This window comes from Caloenas nicobarica, chromosome 1 (genome assembly GCF_036013445.1).
Source record: "Caloenas nicobarica isolate bCalNic1 chromosome 1, bCalNic1.hap1, whole genome shotgun sequence".
In the NCBI taxonomy this organism is placed as follows: domain Eukaryota; kingdom Metazoa; phylum Chordata; class Aves; order Columbiformes; family Columbidae; genus Caloenas; species Caloenas nicobarica.
Genome location: NC_088245.1, coordinates 152,095,929 through 152,112,937, shown reverse-complemented (window position 1 = coordinate 152,112,937; position 17,009 = coordinate 152,095,929). Strand labels below are relative to the sequence as shown.

General features: G+C 41.5%; 1 protein-coding gene across 1 annotated transcript in view; it reads right to left on the bottom strand.

Moving 5' to 3' along the window:
* Positions 1-714: 714 nt before the first annotated feature.
* Positions 715-17,009, bottom strand: part of GRTP1 (growth hormone regulated TBC protein 1) — a 36,852-nt gene continuing 20,557 nt past the window's right edge. Inside the window, exons 6-8 of the mRNA XM_065627084.1 lie at positions 3,654-3,826; positions 3,344-3,529; positions 715-1,232 (exon numbers count right to left, since the gene is read on the bottom strand). Coding sequence (XP_065483156.1) covers positions 1,143-1,232; positions 3,344-3,529; positions 3,654-3,826 — 449 coding nt within the window. The 3' untranslated portion in view covers positions 715-1,142. The remainder of the gene's footprint in view (positions 1,233-3,343; positions 3,530-3,653; positions 3,827-17,009) is intronic.

Below are 17,009 nucleotides of genomic sequence, written 5' to 3'. Positions count from 1 at the left end.
CAAATTGTTGGTGTCTTTTCAGGCCTCTTTGTGGTTTCCTCAGCAGGAAGGAGAGGGGATGGATTTGGCCACGAGAGGGCTCTGGAAGGACAAGGAAGGAAGTCCCAGGGCTGCAAGGGCCAAATGCCAGGGGCAGGGCTGCTGCCCTGCATGTTTCTGCCCAGGGGCAGACTTAAGGTACAGCTTTGGAACTGCCTGATGCCTCACCCTGTCATGGAAGAAGTCTGTGGCTGGCTTTGCAAGTGTTTCTCCCCAAATTTTGGGAGATGTAAGTATATGAGAAAACAGCACCTGTAGTGCAACCCCAGTGCACCAGCACAAAGTAGAAGTACAGCATCTACATTCAGCATCCCTTACAATAACGTGAAAAATGCTATTTCCAGATTTGAGTCAAAGTTTGTTGCCTGCTGTGCTAGAGCTAGAAAACCCTGAACGAGCGTATAAAATATTAAGAGTGGTTATTGAGGAATTTTTGCTGCTGCTTTCTGGAGTGTGGATGTGCACATGTTCCCTGGTGCCTTTACCTGAAGAGCTGTTACACACTGCACAGAGTAACTGCTAGTGAAGATCATGATCACCTTCCTCATTGCTGTCTTGCCCTGCACTTTGCCGTGTTTATTGAGTTCCTTATGTGATAGCAGCAAGGAAAAAGGAAGATGCTTGTATTCTAGCCCACTAATGGCAGTCAGGAAAGAAATCAGATATTTTACTCTCTTCATGCCAATAAAAGGGTTCTGACAAATTAAATTAATTTATTTTGTAAAAATGATAGCAGTGTCACAGTTAATACAGTAGGAAGGATATATAATTTTATACACCTGTTTTAACATTACAAAATGCCCTGAAAAGACAAATATGGTGACTGGTTTTTTTTTAAAAGGAGTGTCCTGACACTGATCACATTCTACTCTGAACACACTTTAATCCTTTAAAAAAAAATATGATGAACAAATAGAACCACCAGTTCCAGTTTTCAAGTCTGACATACAGTACAAAATGTTAACAACACTTACTTGAAAGGCAGGAAAAAATTGGTCAAGTGTCAGTTAACTCATGGAAAGCTTAAAGTGTGCTTTAGTCAGTGCAAATAGAGGAATGTGTCAATTGCTGTAGTATCTGACCACCTGGTCAAATCCGGTGAGTTATCCCTGAGAAAGCAACTTCTCTCTGCAAGTCTCTCGGAGTTTGTTGATTGTTGCCATAGACAAACTTCCAGGGTCTGTGAATATTTTCTGGGGGCAAAAGGAGGAAAACTCTTAGTTAAAATATTGGCTTTGGACAACATGCTGGAGGTCTCATGTAATTCTATGAAGTCTGAAATCCTTGCTTTGAGATCCATACTGTGAAAATGTATTACTGGCCTCCTTGTAACAGGATAGCATCTTCATCTGTGCTACTGTAAAGATGTAGTAACCTGCAGCTCATCACAAGCGCTGGAAGTTATGCAAAAGTGACAATACAAAATCTAGTTTGAATATAAGTGTCCAGTTAAATTATTTTAGAAGGCATTTGTGTTGCTGAATGGCAGGCAGATTTAGAACATATTAAGCCCTCCTGAGTAACGCTACAAAGCCCCAGTGAGTTTCTTGTGGGGTACTAGCACAGGTCATTCAGGCTCTGGAACAGATACATGCACACAACAGTATGTGCCTACTGCAAAAAATCAATCTTAATCCCTCACTATACTGCCTTTGTTGTTCTTCTCTACCAGGCTTTCCAGGATAGTAATGTAAACAGATGTAAGAATTTGAGGCATTTCAAATGCTGTCACACTTCTGTAAGTTTGGGTTTGGTTTTGGTGTTGTGGGGTGGTGTTTTTTTTGTTTTTGTTTGTTTCGTTTTGTTGCTCAAGAAAAATACATTTGTTTCCACTACTTCATCTACAACTTCTACTGAACAAAATTATGAAGCAAACTGCAAGTTTATGCACTTTCATCTACAGTTAAGATGTGTGGGTCCCTCAGTTCTCTGTAGTTGTAACTGACAACTCTGGAAAAATGAGCCAGTTCTGAACAGCATTCTGGTAAAACAGCCTGCATTGCATTAAACTAAAAACTAAGATAAGGCATAATAGACTCAACTGTCACCACCTCTGCTGGTACTAGTATCTGTACTGCTGAAAAAAAAAAAAAGCAGCCAAACCCAAAAGCAGGTGTTTCAAATTTACATAAGAACCTAACCTAAACTGTTTATTTAATTGCCTTTGAAGCCTCCTCACTACAGTAACCAACACAGTTAAAACAAACTGTTTTATCCAGAGTAACTGCAAGAAAAAGTTAATTTTTCTAAAAACAGCTGCTGTAAAATTTAATGTAATTAGGGGGGGGAGGACGAGAAGAAATCCTTCAAGGGCAAATGTTTGTATCGGCCTCTGATCTGGTATTCTCATGGCAGTTAACATTAAACAAAACACTTATTCTAAACACTCTCAAACATCTCCCTTTTAAATTAAAGCTGTACCTGCAATCTATTTTCCTTTTGCTCCTTTGATTAAAGAACACACAAACACTAGTAAATTAAGCTTATTTTTCTTCTGTATGAGCAAAAATGAAATGTAACATAAATTACATCCTCCTATGGCAGACCTATGCACAGAGTTCTGACAGGAGCGTGAAACTCTTGAGGCTAAAACTCACCTATTGGGACGTAGTTTTGTGCATGCTTAGTAAATGACAGTGGAGTTGGCCAAGTGATTTATGGCAGATGTGCTCCTGTTATTTTTTTGCAGCTAATAACTTTTACATTTCTGTCAACTGAGTTAAGCTCTGAAGCTAGTGTTCTATATGGATTTGGCATCTACTCTATTAATAAGAATAATTCTTAGCTTGCAGATTGTCATAAGACTTCAGCACTCTATGGGTTTTTTTGTCTGGAAATAAGAACTTGGCACTGCCTTTTTGTTGTGAAGAGAATACTTTATATTGTGGCCCTATGAAGATTTATCAATGCAAGTTTAAAATTCACTTTGTGTCTGTTCTACCATGCTCTATTACAATTCATCTGAAAAAAGCACAGGAACTCAATCCATAATTTACTGAAAGAATGCACCAAAGTTATTTTCTCCTCAGACTTCCTGCCTTAACTGGTAAAAAGAACAAAAAGGATTTTTTTCCTTGTACAAAAGATAACGTGAATGGATTGTTATATATGGATTTGGATAATAATTTTTTTTTAAAAAAAATCTTAGAAAAGGTTTGAGTTTATGTAAAAACTTTCTTAATCCTTCTGGCATTTCCCACAGATACTTTTGTCCCAACTGTATCCATCTTTTTGACTGAGCAAAACATTTCTAAGTCAATCTTGGTTTTTAATTTGTAACAACTGAAAGCTGCTGAGAATTTACCTGCATGAAGCTGTGACACTCTGTTACAAATGCTCCTTTGGTGATCTGCTTAAATTTCTCACAAATGTCAGGAAAATTTGTGGCTTCCAAAATAAAAGCTTGGTGTTGATGAATTAATGTTAAGGCCACACGGAAGATGATCTTTGACCCTTCATAGAATAAACAATCCCATATTCGGAGCACAGTCTGCAGGAAAGGAGAGAATTCAGATGACAGCTTCTTGGTTTGCAGTAGGTAAGTGTTACTAAAGCAGTACAAATGAAATAACGATTATGAGTGTATATTAAGAGAGCTTTATGTTACCAATTACCTCCACTGGAAGAATGTCAATGAACAAGCAAATAAACCAGCGTGACACCACCAGGGTCCACATGACTCCATGTCTTTCCATCAGCTCTGCCACAGCTGGGATTTTCATTTTCACAAGTTCTCCAAGGACTTCCTGATCAGTTTTCAGGCCCAGCATCGCAGGACTGTAATAATCTTGGAGAGAAGAAACCAAAATTCAGGATTCTGCAGACATGATCTTTCCACAGAATTGAAGAGAATGCCCCGTGCAGCTGAGTATATAAAGGCACATTGAGCCCATGAATCCCAAGCTGAAGTAAATGAAACCACGTAAGGAAGATGTCTGCACTATGGTCATATGGCACTTCTCTTCCAGCCAAAGCTGCTCCCTCTGCACAAACACTTCATTCATGCCTACAAAAGCATCTTCTTTCTCTCTGATGTTTTTTGGCAATTCATTCTTCCTTCCCAAGGAAGGATAATCGAGGTAGTTTTAACTGCTAGCTTAAATGACGAAAGTCTTACTAATATTTAAACAGTTCCATGTAACCATCACCTCCTTCCTACGTGTGGGGGCTGCACACCTCCTAGGCCACACAATAGCCAGACAAGTGGCAAACACCAAAACAACCCGTAGCCTTTAAACTGGGTCCAGTCACAAACTGGAAATGCAAATTTCTGAGAGTGACAGCTGTGCAGGAGTGCTGGAGGCCAGATATCACTTCTCCTAGGGTATGACCTAGCCATTAAAAGTTTTTCTTTTTTTCTTTTTTTTTTTTTTTTTTCTCTGAGCCAAGGAAATCCCACTTTTCACAGAATAATGCCAAAAACAAGTGAATGACAGGTCCCTGAGGCAACATATCTTCCTACTTAATTTATCTCCAAGATGGGTTGAAATTAGACCTACATCTCCTACACTTCTGGTCCCTACATTAAACCATTAAATCCAAAATTAAGAAAAATGGAGCACACTACGACTGTTATTCCACAGCTCTTTCAACAGGGTAAGCATGTTCATTACCAAGGTGCAGGCTCAATAACAAGCATCTCACTTCTACAAATAAGTAGCTGTGGTTGTACTTAATGGAAGAAAAATATTATTTTAGTTCATAAGAGTTCAGATGGCCCAGCAAAGGACAAGAATTGCACAGATGTTTAACAACTTCATATTTTGGGTTTAGATGTTTTCAGAAACATTTAAGCTGGATGTGCTGGCTCCAGCCCTGGGAAGCAGTCCTTGATGGTTCACTTGTGCTTTGCTGACAATACCTACCTTATTAACATTATTTACTGAAATAACTGGTACCACAAGCACCTTTCTATGTGTTTCTTTCCTTCACTGATTCTGGAACACTCTAATTCAGGTTTCTCTCAGCTGGGTTCTGCCAAGGTTCCCAGATATACACAGCATTGGCCAATGGTTTAAGTGAAGATGAAAGAACCAGCCAAAGAACCCTTTGGCTGAAATAATTTTAATGAAACCTCCCAATGCCACAAATAAGTTTAAGATGATGTCTAAATCGTGTAGTACATTTATAACCACTTTAATTTCTCTAACGAAATCACACGAGCAGTTTAACATTCCACTCTTTCCTGTGTCAATAGTTTTCTTGAACAGAATTTCCAACCCAGGAGCCATGTGCTCTACATTCATCCTGTCCAAACAGCAGAACATCTACAGGAGCTTTTATGGGACTAAGGAGCATCGCATTCAACCTTTAGGAATGTAGCTTTTTGTCTGTGACCCTTCTTTTATTTGTTTCCGTTGAAGAATGATAGGAAAAACTCCACTACAGACATAAGAGTCACCGCCACTATATACATTCCTTTAACTATTTGCCTTCCAGTTGCCTGTAGGGAAAGGGCTGAGAGCTAAAGCACAAGTAATCCCATGAAAAAGTGTACTAAAAACAAAGGGAGTCACACCATGACCTCAAAGCCAACACAAAACCTTTTCTTCCTGCATATTTTGTGTTAGTGTCGTGCTCATGTGTGAATGGGAATGCAGGTAAAGGAATGTTAACTGGCTAAGTAAACCTTTTCTGAAAATGTTACTTTAATGTAAGTAAAAAATGAATCACATTTTAAAGAACAGAGCAAGTCTTCTTCCCTTTCCTACCCTTCCTCCTCCTCTCATACATCCACCAACCAATTTTTTATTATTTTGTACTCCTGAGACATGTGGGTACTCAAAACTTACTCAAGTTACCCCTGGTAAGTGTCCTCAGGAGGAAGAGCAGCAGCCCACACGCTCTCTGCTCTGCTGCAATCATCCGATATGCTGAAATCAACAGCAGCTGCTATTTTTAATTTGCACAGCAAAGTAAATGTCAGGATCTCAGCGAGAATGCAACCAGACACCCACCCAGCTTTTTGAGAGCTGGCAAGTAAAAAGTTAACAGCCAGGCGACTTGGGTACTTCACCCCTTGAATTACTGAAGCAGCAAGCAGCTGGGAAGCCTTGGTGTAAATTAAAATTTCGTTCAGGTTTGCTAGATCGTACTGCTGGACAGAAAGGAAGAAGGGACTATTCATCTATCTGGGGCAGCCTCCTGCCATTCCTCGTGGAGCAGGAGCGGCTCCCGCATGCCCTGAGACACAGCACTGCAGCCTCAGCCCCGCACCACTGCAAAACGAGCAGGAGGAGCGATAACGATTTTACGCCAACAACTGAGTAGCAGATTTTTCTCCAGGACATGAGCCGCCAGCTCACAACAGAAAGAAGTTACATTAAAAGAATCTGCGCCCAAGACATTTTAATACATAATTACTGGACATTAATTATGGTTACCGTGGGTATTAATTATAACTATTACACATAATTAATGTGTTATTATAATTTAATATATATAATTTTACTATATATATACTTTTATACATAAATGTACTTACATAAAATTAGCTCCTCAAATTAGGAAAGCCGCATTTCTAGTCCTCCAGAAACACTTGTGCAGGACCTTGTATTTGTGCAAAAGTTGCCCACGGATCACTTACAAGGATGGTAACAGGACTGCAGTAGCCCAGGGAACAGCACAGAACTGACCTGAGGGCAGCGTTACCCCCCAAGGGGAGCCAGGCTGTGGGAGCACAGTGTTCCCGGAGCAGAGCCAGCAGTGCCCACCCCTGCGCTCTGCCCAAGGGACCCGCACTGACTCAACTAAAGGGGAGTGTAAACATTTTTTTACACTGATGGTGGTGAGACACTGGCCCAGGTTGCCCAGAGAGGTGGTCGATGCCCCATCCCTGGAGACATTCCAGGCCAGGCTGGATGGGGCTCTGAGCAATCTGATCTAGTTGAAGGTGTCCCTGCTCATTGCAGGGGGGTTGGACTAGATGGCCTTTGAAGGCCCCTTCCAACCCAAACTATTCTATGAGGGCTCTGCACGGATGGCCAGAACTATACTGGTGAGTCAGAAGAGGATCCAGCATCAGCTCAAGCCACCTTTCATGGCCTGTGTCTGGCCTCACTAGTGACATTGATTTTGTAACTTGGTTCGGTGCCCAAGTGTTTGGTAACATTTAACCCAGGACTGCATGAATGTAACTATTTCTACATTTACACAGTCCTAAAATTACATTCGGCCCTTTGAAGGCAACCGTGAGGCTGATGCGGCCCCCTGTCAAAATGAGTTTAAATACCCCCGATTTAACCTATATGGGTCTTTTGTTCTTATTTGCTAGGGATACCCAGTCCCTAAGGCTTCTGGAAATGTCCCCTCAGCAAAAATCCTGCAGCTCTCAGTTGCTGCAAATGTTTCACTGCATGCCCTATTTTCCTAATCTTGTGTAACGGGCTGCTCTGCCCAGAATCTCTCCCTAAAGTCAAGATATCCTTGTTTATGAACAAGTCTACGCAAGCCTAACCCTCCCCCACACCACAAAACTGTTTTTCACAAGATACTGTGCAGCAAATTATTTTTACTCACCTATCATCAAAATACATTAGGTTTACGTTCCTTCCATTTCGTATCTTACAAATTTCTAGATTTGCATGATCCATATTTAATTAGCATATTGATTATTTTTCCCTTCTCAATAATCCAGCAAAATACTGAGCAGCTGGTGACCCAGAGCAGACCCAAGTCAGTAACTGCTCCCAATCTGCCACTTCCTAATAAAAAAAAAAAAAAAAAAAAAAAAAAAGTGGGCTAATTACATTGTGTAGCTGTTGATCTAGTTTGGTTTATAGGAATGTCCTCTGACAATATATCATCCCCCTGAAATAAACACATAGTCCGATCGCTTCCTTTGAGTCCTCAAATTATCAAATGGAAGTGATACTGTTAACATTTAGGTGATCACACACTACATTACTTTTCATCACATCCTCTTCTGGAAGGCAACACACCAAATATTGTATAATAAATTATTATATTCTATTATTAAATTATTATTAAATTCCAGAAGTGTATCTAGATGAAAATTAAGTTTCCCAATATGAAACTCCACTTTTCCAAGCTCTTTCGTAAGCTGGTCCTAAGCTTTCCTTCCTTTCCTCTCAGCTTTCCCGTGGCTGTTGCTTACCCACATGCACCTGCTTTGCCTGGTCTGTCGGTCCTGGTGCCCGCCCTATGGATTTTGGATGCCTCGCTAAGTTTAGGCATCCCCAGAGTGCAGCAGAGGGCAATGCAGGCAGCACCCTACGTGGAATTTGCCCCACCGAGTGCCCCTTCCTCACCAAAATCCTGACCCCCGACAGCAGCACAGCCCCATGGCTCTGGTGGGATCGGCAGCTTCTCTTCCTCTCGGAGTCAGGCAGCAAAGAGGAAAAATCTACTTCACCACTGCCAGATGCTTTATTGCTCCTGTACAACACAGGTGACCCCATGAAAGGACTTTTTTCCTTGTTCAAAGGGCTTTTTGTTACTAACGCTGTGCTCATGGAGCTTGAAACCTGTCTGGCAAAGAGAGATTCCTTAAACCGTCTCCCTATCTCAAGAATTAGCATCTCTCTGAATCCCACCAGGATGGCCGAGACTAAGATAGAACTGTCTGCTTGTGCTCCAGAGCAGTAATGAGATTTGCAGGAAGTGAGAATAAAGCTTGTAGGGACTGTGTGACCTTGCTCTCCGTTACAAATAGATTAAGAGGTTCCATAAATAAAAGTTTAAGAAGCAGTACTCTTTATAGCCTTAAAATACCTCTACAAGTCAGAGCTGCAGAAGGTAAAAAAGAATCTTTTAAGTCTGTTGTGCATATGTCAGGTTAAATATAAATACTCCCACTGGAACTAACGTGATATGAATGCTTAGTGTTATAGAAATACCCAAGGCAAGACCTCAGCTCTGCTGCTTATCTTCCAGCATTTCAAGAGTCTAAATAACCCAGCCTGGAACAAACTGAGTGATTTGTCTTGGTGATGCAATGTATTTAACTAAACTGAACAATTAAAAATTAGCTGGTTTAACTTTTCAGCCATCATAAGCAATGTATTTTATTCACAAGATCATGTTTATAATGTCCATGAGAGCCATGGTGGGGAGGGAAATTAATGTTCTCTCTCATCCTCCAAACAAGTAAAAATGGTTCATTTTTATACCAACACAGAACATTCAAAAATGTCTCCTTGCTGTAGAAGCATGTCACCATTTGCTACGGGACTTCACTGGAATCCAGACGAGGCAAATGGAACAGGCCTCAGTGCTGGCAGGGAAAAGCAGAGGTTGCCATGGACGGAATTGTCCAACTTTGTGAAAAGCCCTCAATTCTGCATTTTAAGTCAAAACAGAAACAGACTCCGCCACATGCCTTTGTGGGGAAAAAAAAGCCTTTTCCAGTAAGCCTTCTGTATAAAACTTCATCTTTTTGCATGTTACTGAACACAGGGGTTATCTTAAACAACCTTGGCAGTGCAAAGCTTCCCTCTCCGAAAAGATGCGCTATCCTGGCTGAGTTTACGAACTTCACGCAACACACGTGGAATGAGTTTCATCACTTCAATTAAACAGAGGTCAGACTAGGTTATGATTAGCAGTCTCTTCTCACCTCCAGAGCATCTAGATGCCATTTATGCTATTCCTACACAAGTTATGAACTCACTCATTCTCCCTGCTGGCAACTCTCAGGCTGCTTTGTCCAACAAGGCAGGACAATGTTCTGGTGTTTTATTTCTACCATGGGATAGTCCCAGAAGGTACAATAGGTCTTCTAGAAATTTACATCATGGCATAAAAAGCTGGACAACCTACGTTTGGGAGGAAATCAGAAAGTCACAACAGGAAAAGGAAGAAAAGAGTACTGCCAATTCTTTTTGCAATATCAGACCAAAGTGACCCCCTGCAGATGTCCTGGCCAAAGTGATATCCTGCAGATATGTGGTTAAATGTCAAGCTGAACTCTTAGCTATGTTATTTTTAAAACATAAATTCCTAATCCTCCAGGGAACTGAAGACAAAAAAAATGAACCAACCAATCAACCCAAAACAGGCCCAAGCCATTCTTATTTTTCCTTCACCAAACCAAACTGAACCAGAACTTCTGTCCTGAAGTACTGAACTCACACCAGAGCCAGCTGTAGCTGTATCATTCACAGCTGAACATTACCTTTAAAAAAAAAAAAAAAAAAAGAGCAAGCCCAATTCATTTTGGATGGCAGAACCACCTCAAAAAAGAAAAAGAGGATGCAAGCATTTTATGGATGCTTATTGGTTGTGATACTGAGATTACACAAAATTTAGAACAACAGTATTTTTGGAAATGATTTACTATTAACAACTTTTCAGCAAGGACAAAGAAGCAGTGCTTTATTGTTTCTGCATAATCCCATCTGCCTATATTCATCTCTTGCTTCTGATCCTGAACTTGGAAAATGGATCCGGTGGAGCAGAAAGAGCCCTTTGGTTTCTGATTTGCGTTTCACGCAGCACAGCAGGATTCTGAGGGGATGTAGTAGCTACCATTTGGAGACTGAAGAAAGATGCTTGTTAATTATAAAGACAATAGTAAGAAAGGCAAAGATGATATCCTTCTAGACACTACAGAAGGCAGAGATGAATTGGAAAGACTTGACGTGTAACCTCTCAGAGAAACAAAGTGAAGTTAGCGGCATGTTGGAAAGTGCAAACGCATCTTTCAGACATTCTAGTTATTGAGAATGAAACCGGCTAGTTGTTTTGGTTTAGTTTTAATACTAACTCTATGTGCTGCTTAGTAGAGACATTTGCATCATTAAAAACTAGTCCAGATTAAAGTTATAGCTACCAAAGCACTCTCATACAGATTAGATATAACTCTGTGCAAAATGCTGTCGCCCAATTCTCCTTTCTTCCTTCTCCCCTGTCTTCAAATCCAATACCCCTGGAGTTGCTCCTTTTGTGGCCAGTGTTTTTTTTCATAGCACCAGTGAGCTGACCAATCCCAGTGCACACGGGTTATTGCCCACGCGGCTGTTTCCAAGTGCCCTGGCCTCTCTCCAGTCCCTGCACCCCGTGATGTTCCAGCCTGAAGAGCTGCACACTTTGGAGAAGGCTGCAGCTCGCTGGGTTGACGATGGTCCCAGGAGCCAAGGCTTTTAATTCACAAAATACTTTAACAGACTTTTAACACACATTTCCTCAAACGGAGGGGAAATTCATGAACAGGCATGAAGATGACTATAGCTGCTTATCATGCTTGTAAAGGAAACAAACTTTTTTTTTTAAATGAGTTTACAATTGTACAGTGTGTCTTAATGACTGATGACTTCAGCTGAACAAGGATTCCTGTATCTGTGGCTTTTTTAATTCCTCTGTGGGATTAGGAAGAATAGCTATTTAATCAGTTCACCGCACTGACAGGATTATTCTTAACACCTCAGCACAAAACACAGCATTTATATTCTCTCACACTTAAGAAAAACCTTGGTGTTACATTTTTCTTCAGCTGTTCACAAGAACCCTACAGTCATGCCATGGGAAATACTGAGAACGCTACTTAAAAGACTGGGACAGGCTTAAGGCTTCCAAGAGAAAGCTGGACAGACACATACAGTTCTAGCCTGATATTTAGAGTGGGAAACCAATCCAGCCCTTCAGCCTGAATCACGGAATCACAGAATGGTTGGGGTTGGAAGGGACCTCTGGAGATCATCTAGTCCAACCCACCTGCTAAAGCAGGTTCACCCAGAGCAGATCACACAGGAATGTGTCCAGGCGGGTTTTGAATGTCTCCAGAGAAGGAGACTCCACAGCCTCTCTGAGCAGCCTGTTCCAGTGCTCTGGAACCCTCAGAGTAAAGAAGTTTCTCCTCACGTTTAGATGGAACCTCCTGTGCTTCAGTCTGTGCCTGTTGCCCCTCATCCTATCTTTGGGCACCACTGAAAGGAGTCTGGTCCCATTCTCTTGACATCCACTCTGAAGATATTCATAAGCATTGATAAGATCCTCTGTCAGCCTTCTCTTCTCCAGGCTGAACAGACCCAGGTGTCTCAGTCTCTCCTCATAAGAAAGGTGCTCTAGGCCCCTAATCATCTCCATAGCCCAGCACTGGACTCCCTCCAGTAATTCCTTGTCCTTCTTGAACTGAGGAGCTCAGAACTGGACACAGTGCTCCAGATGCAGCCTCACCAGGGCAGAGTAGAGGGGGAGGAGAACCTCCCTCGACCTGCTGGTCACACTCTTCCTAATGCACCCCAGGACACCATTGGCCCTCTTGGCTGCAAGGACACATTGTTGACTCACAGTCAACCGTTGTCGACCAGAACTCTGAGGTCCTTCTCTGCAGAGCTGCTTTCCAGCAGGTCCATCCCTAACCTGTACTGCTCCCTGGGGTTATTCCTCCCCAGGTTCAGGACCCTATCCTTGCCCGTGTTGAACTTCATGAGGTCCTTCTCTGCCCAATCCTCCAGCCTGTCCAGATATCGCTGAATGGCAGCACAGCCTTCGGGGTGTGTCAGCCCTTCCTCCCAGTTTGGTATCATCAGCAAACTTGCTGAGAGTGCACTCGGTCTCTTCACCCAGGTCACTGATGAACAGGTTGAACAGGACTGGACCTAACACTGACCCCTGGGAAATCTCACTAACTACACGTCTCCAGCTAGACTCTGCACCATTGATCACAACCCTCTGAGCTCTGCCATCCAGACAGTTCATGATCCATCTCACTGTGCATTCATCCAGCCTGCACTTTCTGAGCTTGCCTATGAGGAGGTTGTGAGAGATGGTGCCAAAAGCCGTGCTGAAGTCAAGGTAGACAACGTCTACTGCTCTTCCTTCATCTACCCAGCCAGTCATACCATCATTGAAGGCTATCAGGCTGGTCAAATATGATTTCCCTTTGGTGAACCCATGCTGACTACTCCTGATAACCTTGTTTTCCTCCACATGCTTGGAAGTGACATCCAGAATAACTTGTTCCATCACCTTTCCAGGGATGGAGGTGAGGCTGACTGGCCTGTATTTTCCTAGGTTGACTTTCTTGCCCTTTTTGAAGACTGGAGTGACATTGGCTTTCTTCCAATCCTCAGGCACATCTCCTGTTCTCCAAGACCTTTCAAAGATGATGGAGAGTGGCTTAGAAATAACACCTGCCAACTCTCTCAGCACTTATGGGTGCATCCCATCAGGGCCCCATCCCAGCAGGGGCCATGAAAGCCACAATCCTCTTACTTCAAGCTTGAAGAAGGTAATGAGAATTAATTTCAATCTTGAAGCAAGAGGTTTTAAAACTATAAGAGCAACAAATGAGACTTCTCCAGTAGCCATAAATTGAAATCTTAGTAAAGCATTCAAGTTTTCTGAACATAAAACACATGAATCAACCAAAGCTGTATTGCCCAAGCATCTCTCTGAAACTAAATAGTCACTTGTACGTTTATGTAGAAAAAAGTTACCACTGTGCACTGCACATGATTTTCTACATATAATTTCCTTCACTCTCAAAGCATGTCTCCTTCTACAAACACAATCTTCATGTGGCCACCTTTGCTGCATATGCATTATACTATATTTTGAAGCAATATCAAAGCAAGCCTGCTGTCAGTGCTTCTTCACACTATGCCAAATTAAACCCATACAAACCCATGCAACTCGACAACACAGTCGAGCAATTTAAAATAAACAATTTTGCAGTATCTTAAGTTGCAAATACGATAAATCCAGAGTAAGCATGACTTAGGTCAGAAAAAGCCAGAGTAATCCTTGGATATATTCACTACTGAAGGAGAGAATATGTCATCTCTGAATTAGCAAATCTGAGGTTAGAAAACTGCATCCAGCTCTGGTATTCACATTGAAGGCAGGAAGCTGCAGAACTGCAAAGGATGTGAAAGAAAGGGCTATAAACACTGCTTACAGAAATTAAGCTCTGTATGGAACATGTCTATTTGTAGAAATTATGCAAGGAAAATGAAAGGAAACTTCAACACTTCATAGAAAAAACACACCAGGAATTATGGGCTTTTCAATATAGCAAGAGTCTGAAAAAGAAGCAATAGCTATAAGTTCGGGCAAGGCAAATTCTGATAAAAAGTATAGCAAACATTTTTAACAAGAGTAATCTTTCGAATGCACTGCTAGGAGCGGTGGTAGGGTCTTTCTTTGAGATCAAGTTTGGGACCTTTCACAGAGACAAGCTCCAGCCAAACGTGTCTCCTGCAGAGAGAGTGGGAGGAACTGCTGCCGTTTCCTCATCTGGCTTCTGGTACAGCTAATTCAGTTAAATTTCCAGTTTTATGAGTCTTGGTGTTTAACACATGGATTACTTCAAGCATAAGAATATATCTTATGGGGATTTACAAGTTAAAATACAAAACTGTATATTAGTATCTACGTTGAGCATCTATAAAGGCATTATACATTTATCAGCAATTATATTATGCTTCTTGCTGTCAAGGTGACATATTCAGGAAGGCTGCATTATTAAAATTGCAATCGAACATGCAGAGCCCTGGTGGACCATTAGAAGGTCCAAAAAAAAAAAAATGCTATAAAGAATGAAATAAGCTTCTCACTTTGGCTTTATGCCTCTGCTGCTTTAATTATACAGTTAAAACAGCACAATTCCTTTAAGATGGAGACAGCTCTGTCAAAACTGTAGTTTCAATACCACCTGTGCACATTAGTGCTTTTACAACTAAAGCCATTAGCTAAAACTAAAAAAAAAAAAACAAAACAAACACAAAACCGAAACAAAACCAAAAAAATTACACAACATCACATGTCCAAAAAAAAAAAAAAAAAAAAGGGAGGTCTTCCCCCAAACCCACACCTCTGTGTTTCCACCACTCTGCCTATTCTCTTCCTTTGTACTCAGCCAGGGGATTCTACTTTTGATTAGTCCTAACTGAACTAAGATTTCACTTGGAAAGCTTCTTTTGCTGGTGGCTTTTGAAAGGGATGAAACTTTGATTTATGGGGAAGATAAATGGGCAAATACCATTGCCTGCACAGACAGCAAAAGGTTGCAGTCCCATCCATAGTACCACAGAAGGCCTACTGAAGATACCTAGAGTTCAACATAAAGAAATTACATTAATACAAGGCTCACCTGCCAGGAGGAAGGAGGCATACTTGACTTTTGTTGGGTGGAATAAACCATTTAGTTCCTGTTTCCAGTGTAAATAAAGCCATAACAAGGAACAGAATATTCTTCAGCATTTTTAAACACTATCTGTTGCGTAGCTGAAACTTAGCACATTTCTTCACAAAAGTAAAGCTGACGACATGTATATTCTTGTCATATACAGGAAAACTCTGTTTTAGACAAAACTCTACGATTTCCACCCAACTACCTAAAGCACACCTACTAAATAATGAGATTGCTCTTTTATTGATGAGTCCTGTGATTTGGGGTACATACAGGAAACAAATTATTCCAAAAGTATAAATATATGTATAATTTTAAAGAAGAAAAACAACAGTTACTCACTTCCTGCTAGCTCAAGTCTCCCAAATCCCCTAGCTCAGGGGAGTCAAACTCTTTCTCACTGGGGGCCACATCAGCCTCACAGTTGCCTTCGAAGGGTCAAATGTAATTTTAGAACTGTGTAAATGTAACTACTCCTACATTTATACAGTCCTAAAATTACATTCGGCCCTTTGAAGGCAACCGCGAGGCTGATGTGGCCCCGGGTGAAAATGAGTTGGACACTCGTGCCATAGCTGTTCAGATTTGTAAGTAATAAGCATTTCAAGCTTATAATGTTTTCTAAATACAGCCACACAATGACTCCTACGTTCCACCTTCAGCTTAATAGGACACCGCATGCTTAATTCCTAGGTAAATACAACTGACCTCTAATGTTCAAGACTAATGCCTTCACCGTGGGTGGTGGTGAACAGTAAAACACGTTGGAGTCCCACATTTCAAAACTCCTAATTATTCAGCCTCCTAGCCAAGCGTTCCTCTCTCCTTGTGCCAAAGGGGATGTTGTACCCCAGAGGTGCGGCGGTTCCACATGCGAGTGCAGAGGAGCTCACGGAGGACGAGCGAGAACTCCGCCAGCTCACGGCCCTGGAGCTGGGCGCTGCCAGAGCGGGGAGACAGGCAAACAGCCCAGAACTGATCAATCTGCTGAAATTTTCTGGGTTGTTGGTGCTAATAATAATAATAAAAGCTCGGTTATCAAAAACTACTTTGCAAACATGAGGTCGTGCACAATACGCATCGCCTCGCAAGGTGTTTTCCACACCAAAGGCACATGCCTGTGGTGCTCTAGAATTTTACGCGAAAAAAAACACACTTGTCATCATGCCAGCCTGCTTCACGGGCTGCAAATTCAGCTCAACATTACTACTATTCAGGTCTAGCAGTGTCTCTTTTGTCTGCGCTGTTGAATAACATGCTTCGACTGAAACAAAGTTCCACTTTCCATTCCAGCAGGTCTTAAAAGATGCAGCTGCAGAGCCAGTTCTGTATTCAGAGGTTCTGTGACAATACCTAATCAGGGTATTAAAACGAATTCAGCCACAAGAAAAAAATAAATAGAGGCTTAACTGCAAATAAAAGCAAGCAGTCTAAATAAATATATTGTCAAGGTAGTACAGCATTCTGCATTTCTCAAATGGTCCTTCCCTTCAAATCTGCAAGTCTGTGTGCTGGGACTTTACGGAATGTTGTAACATTAATCACTGGAAAGAGTTTGAGGCATAACTACGTTATTATTCAGTCCAAATACTCATGTCTCTTACTGTACCTAATCTCTCTTGCAACAGTAGCTGCCAGTCCATGGCTGACACAATTGAGAACCACAGAGAGCTCGAAACAGAAATGTGTTGGATCTCTCTTATCTCAACGTGCAAACATTTCCCTCAACCCGCAGTCGCTGAGCTACTCGCTGAAGTCGTATCTTGCATCGCGCCTTGTGTCCTTGCAGATAATGCCAGTTAGTTCAGTGCAGTCTACTACTTTTGTGACTATTTCACCATGCAAAACTCTGCTCTTATTTTTAACTATTGATAAA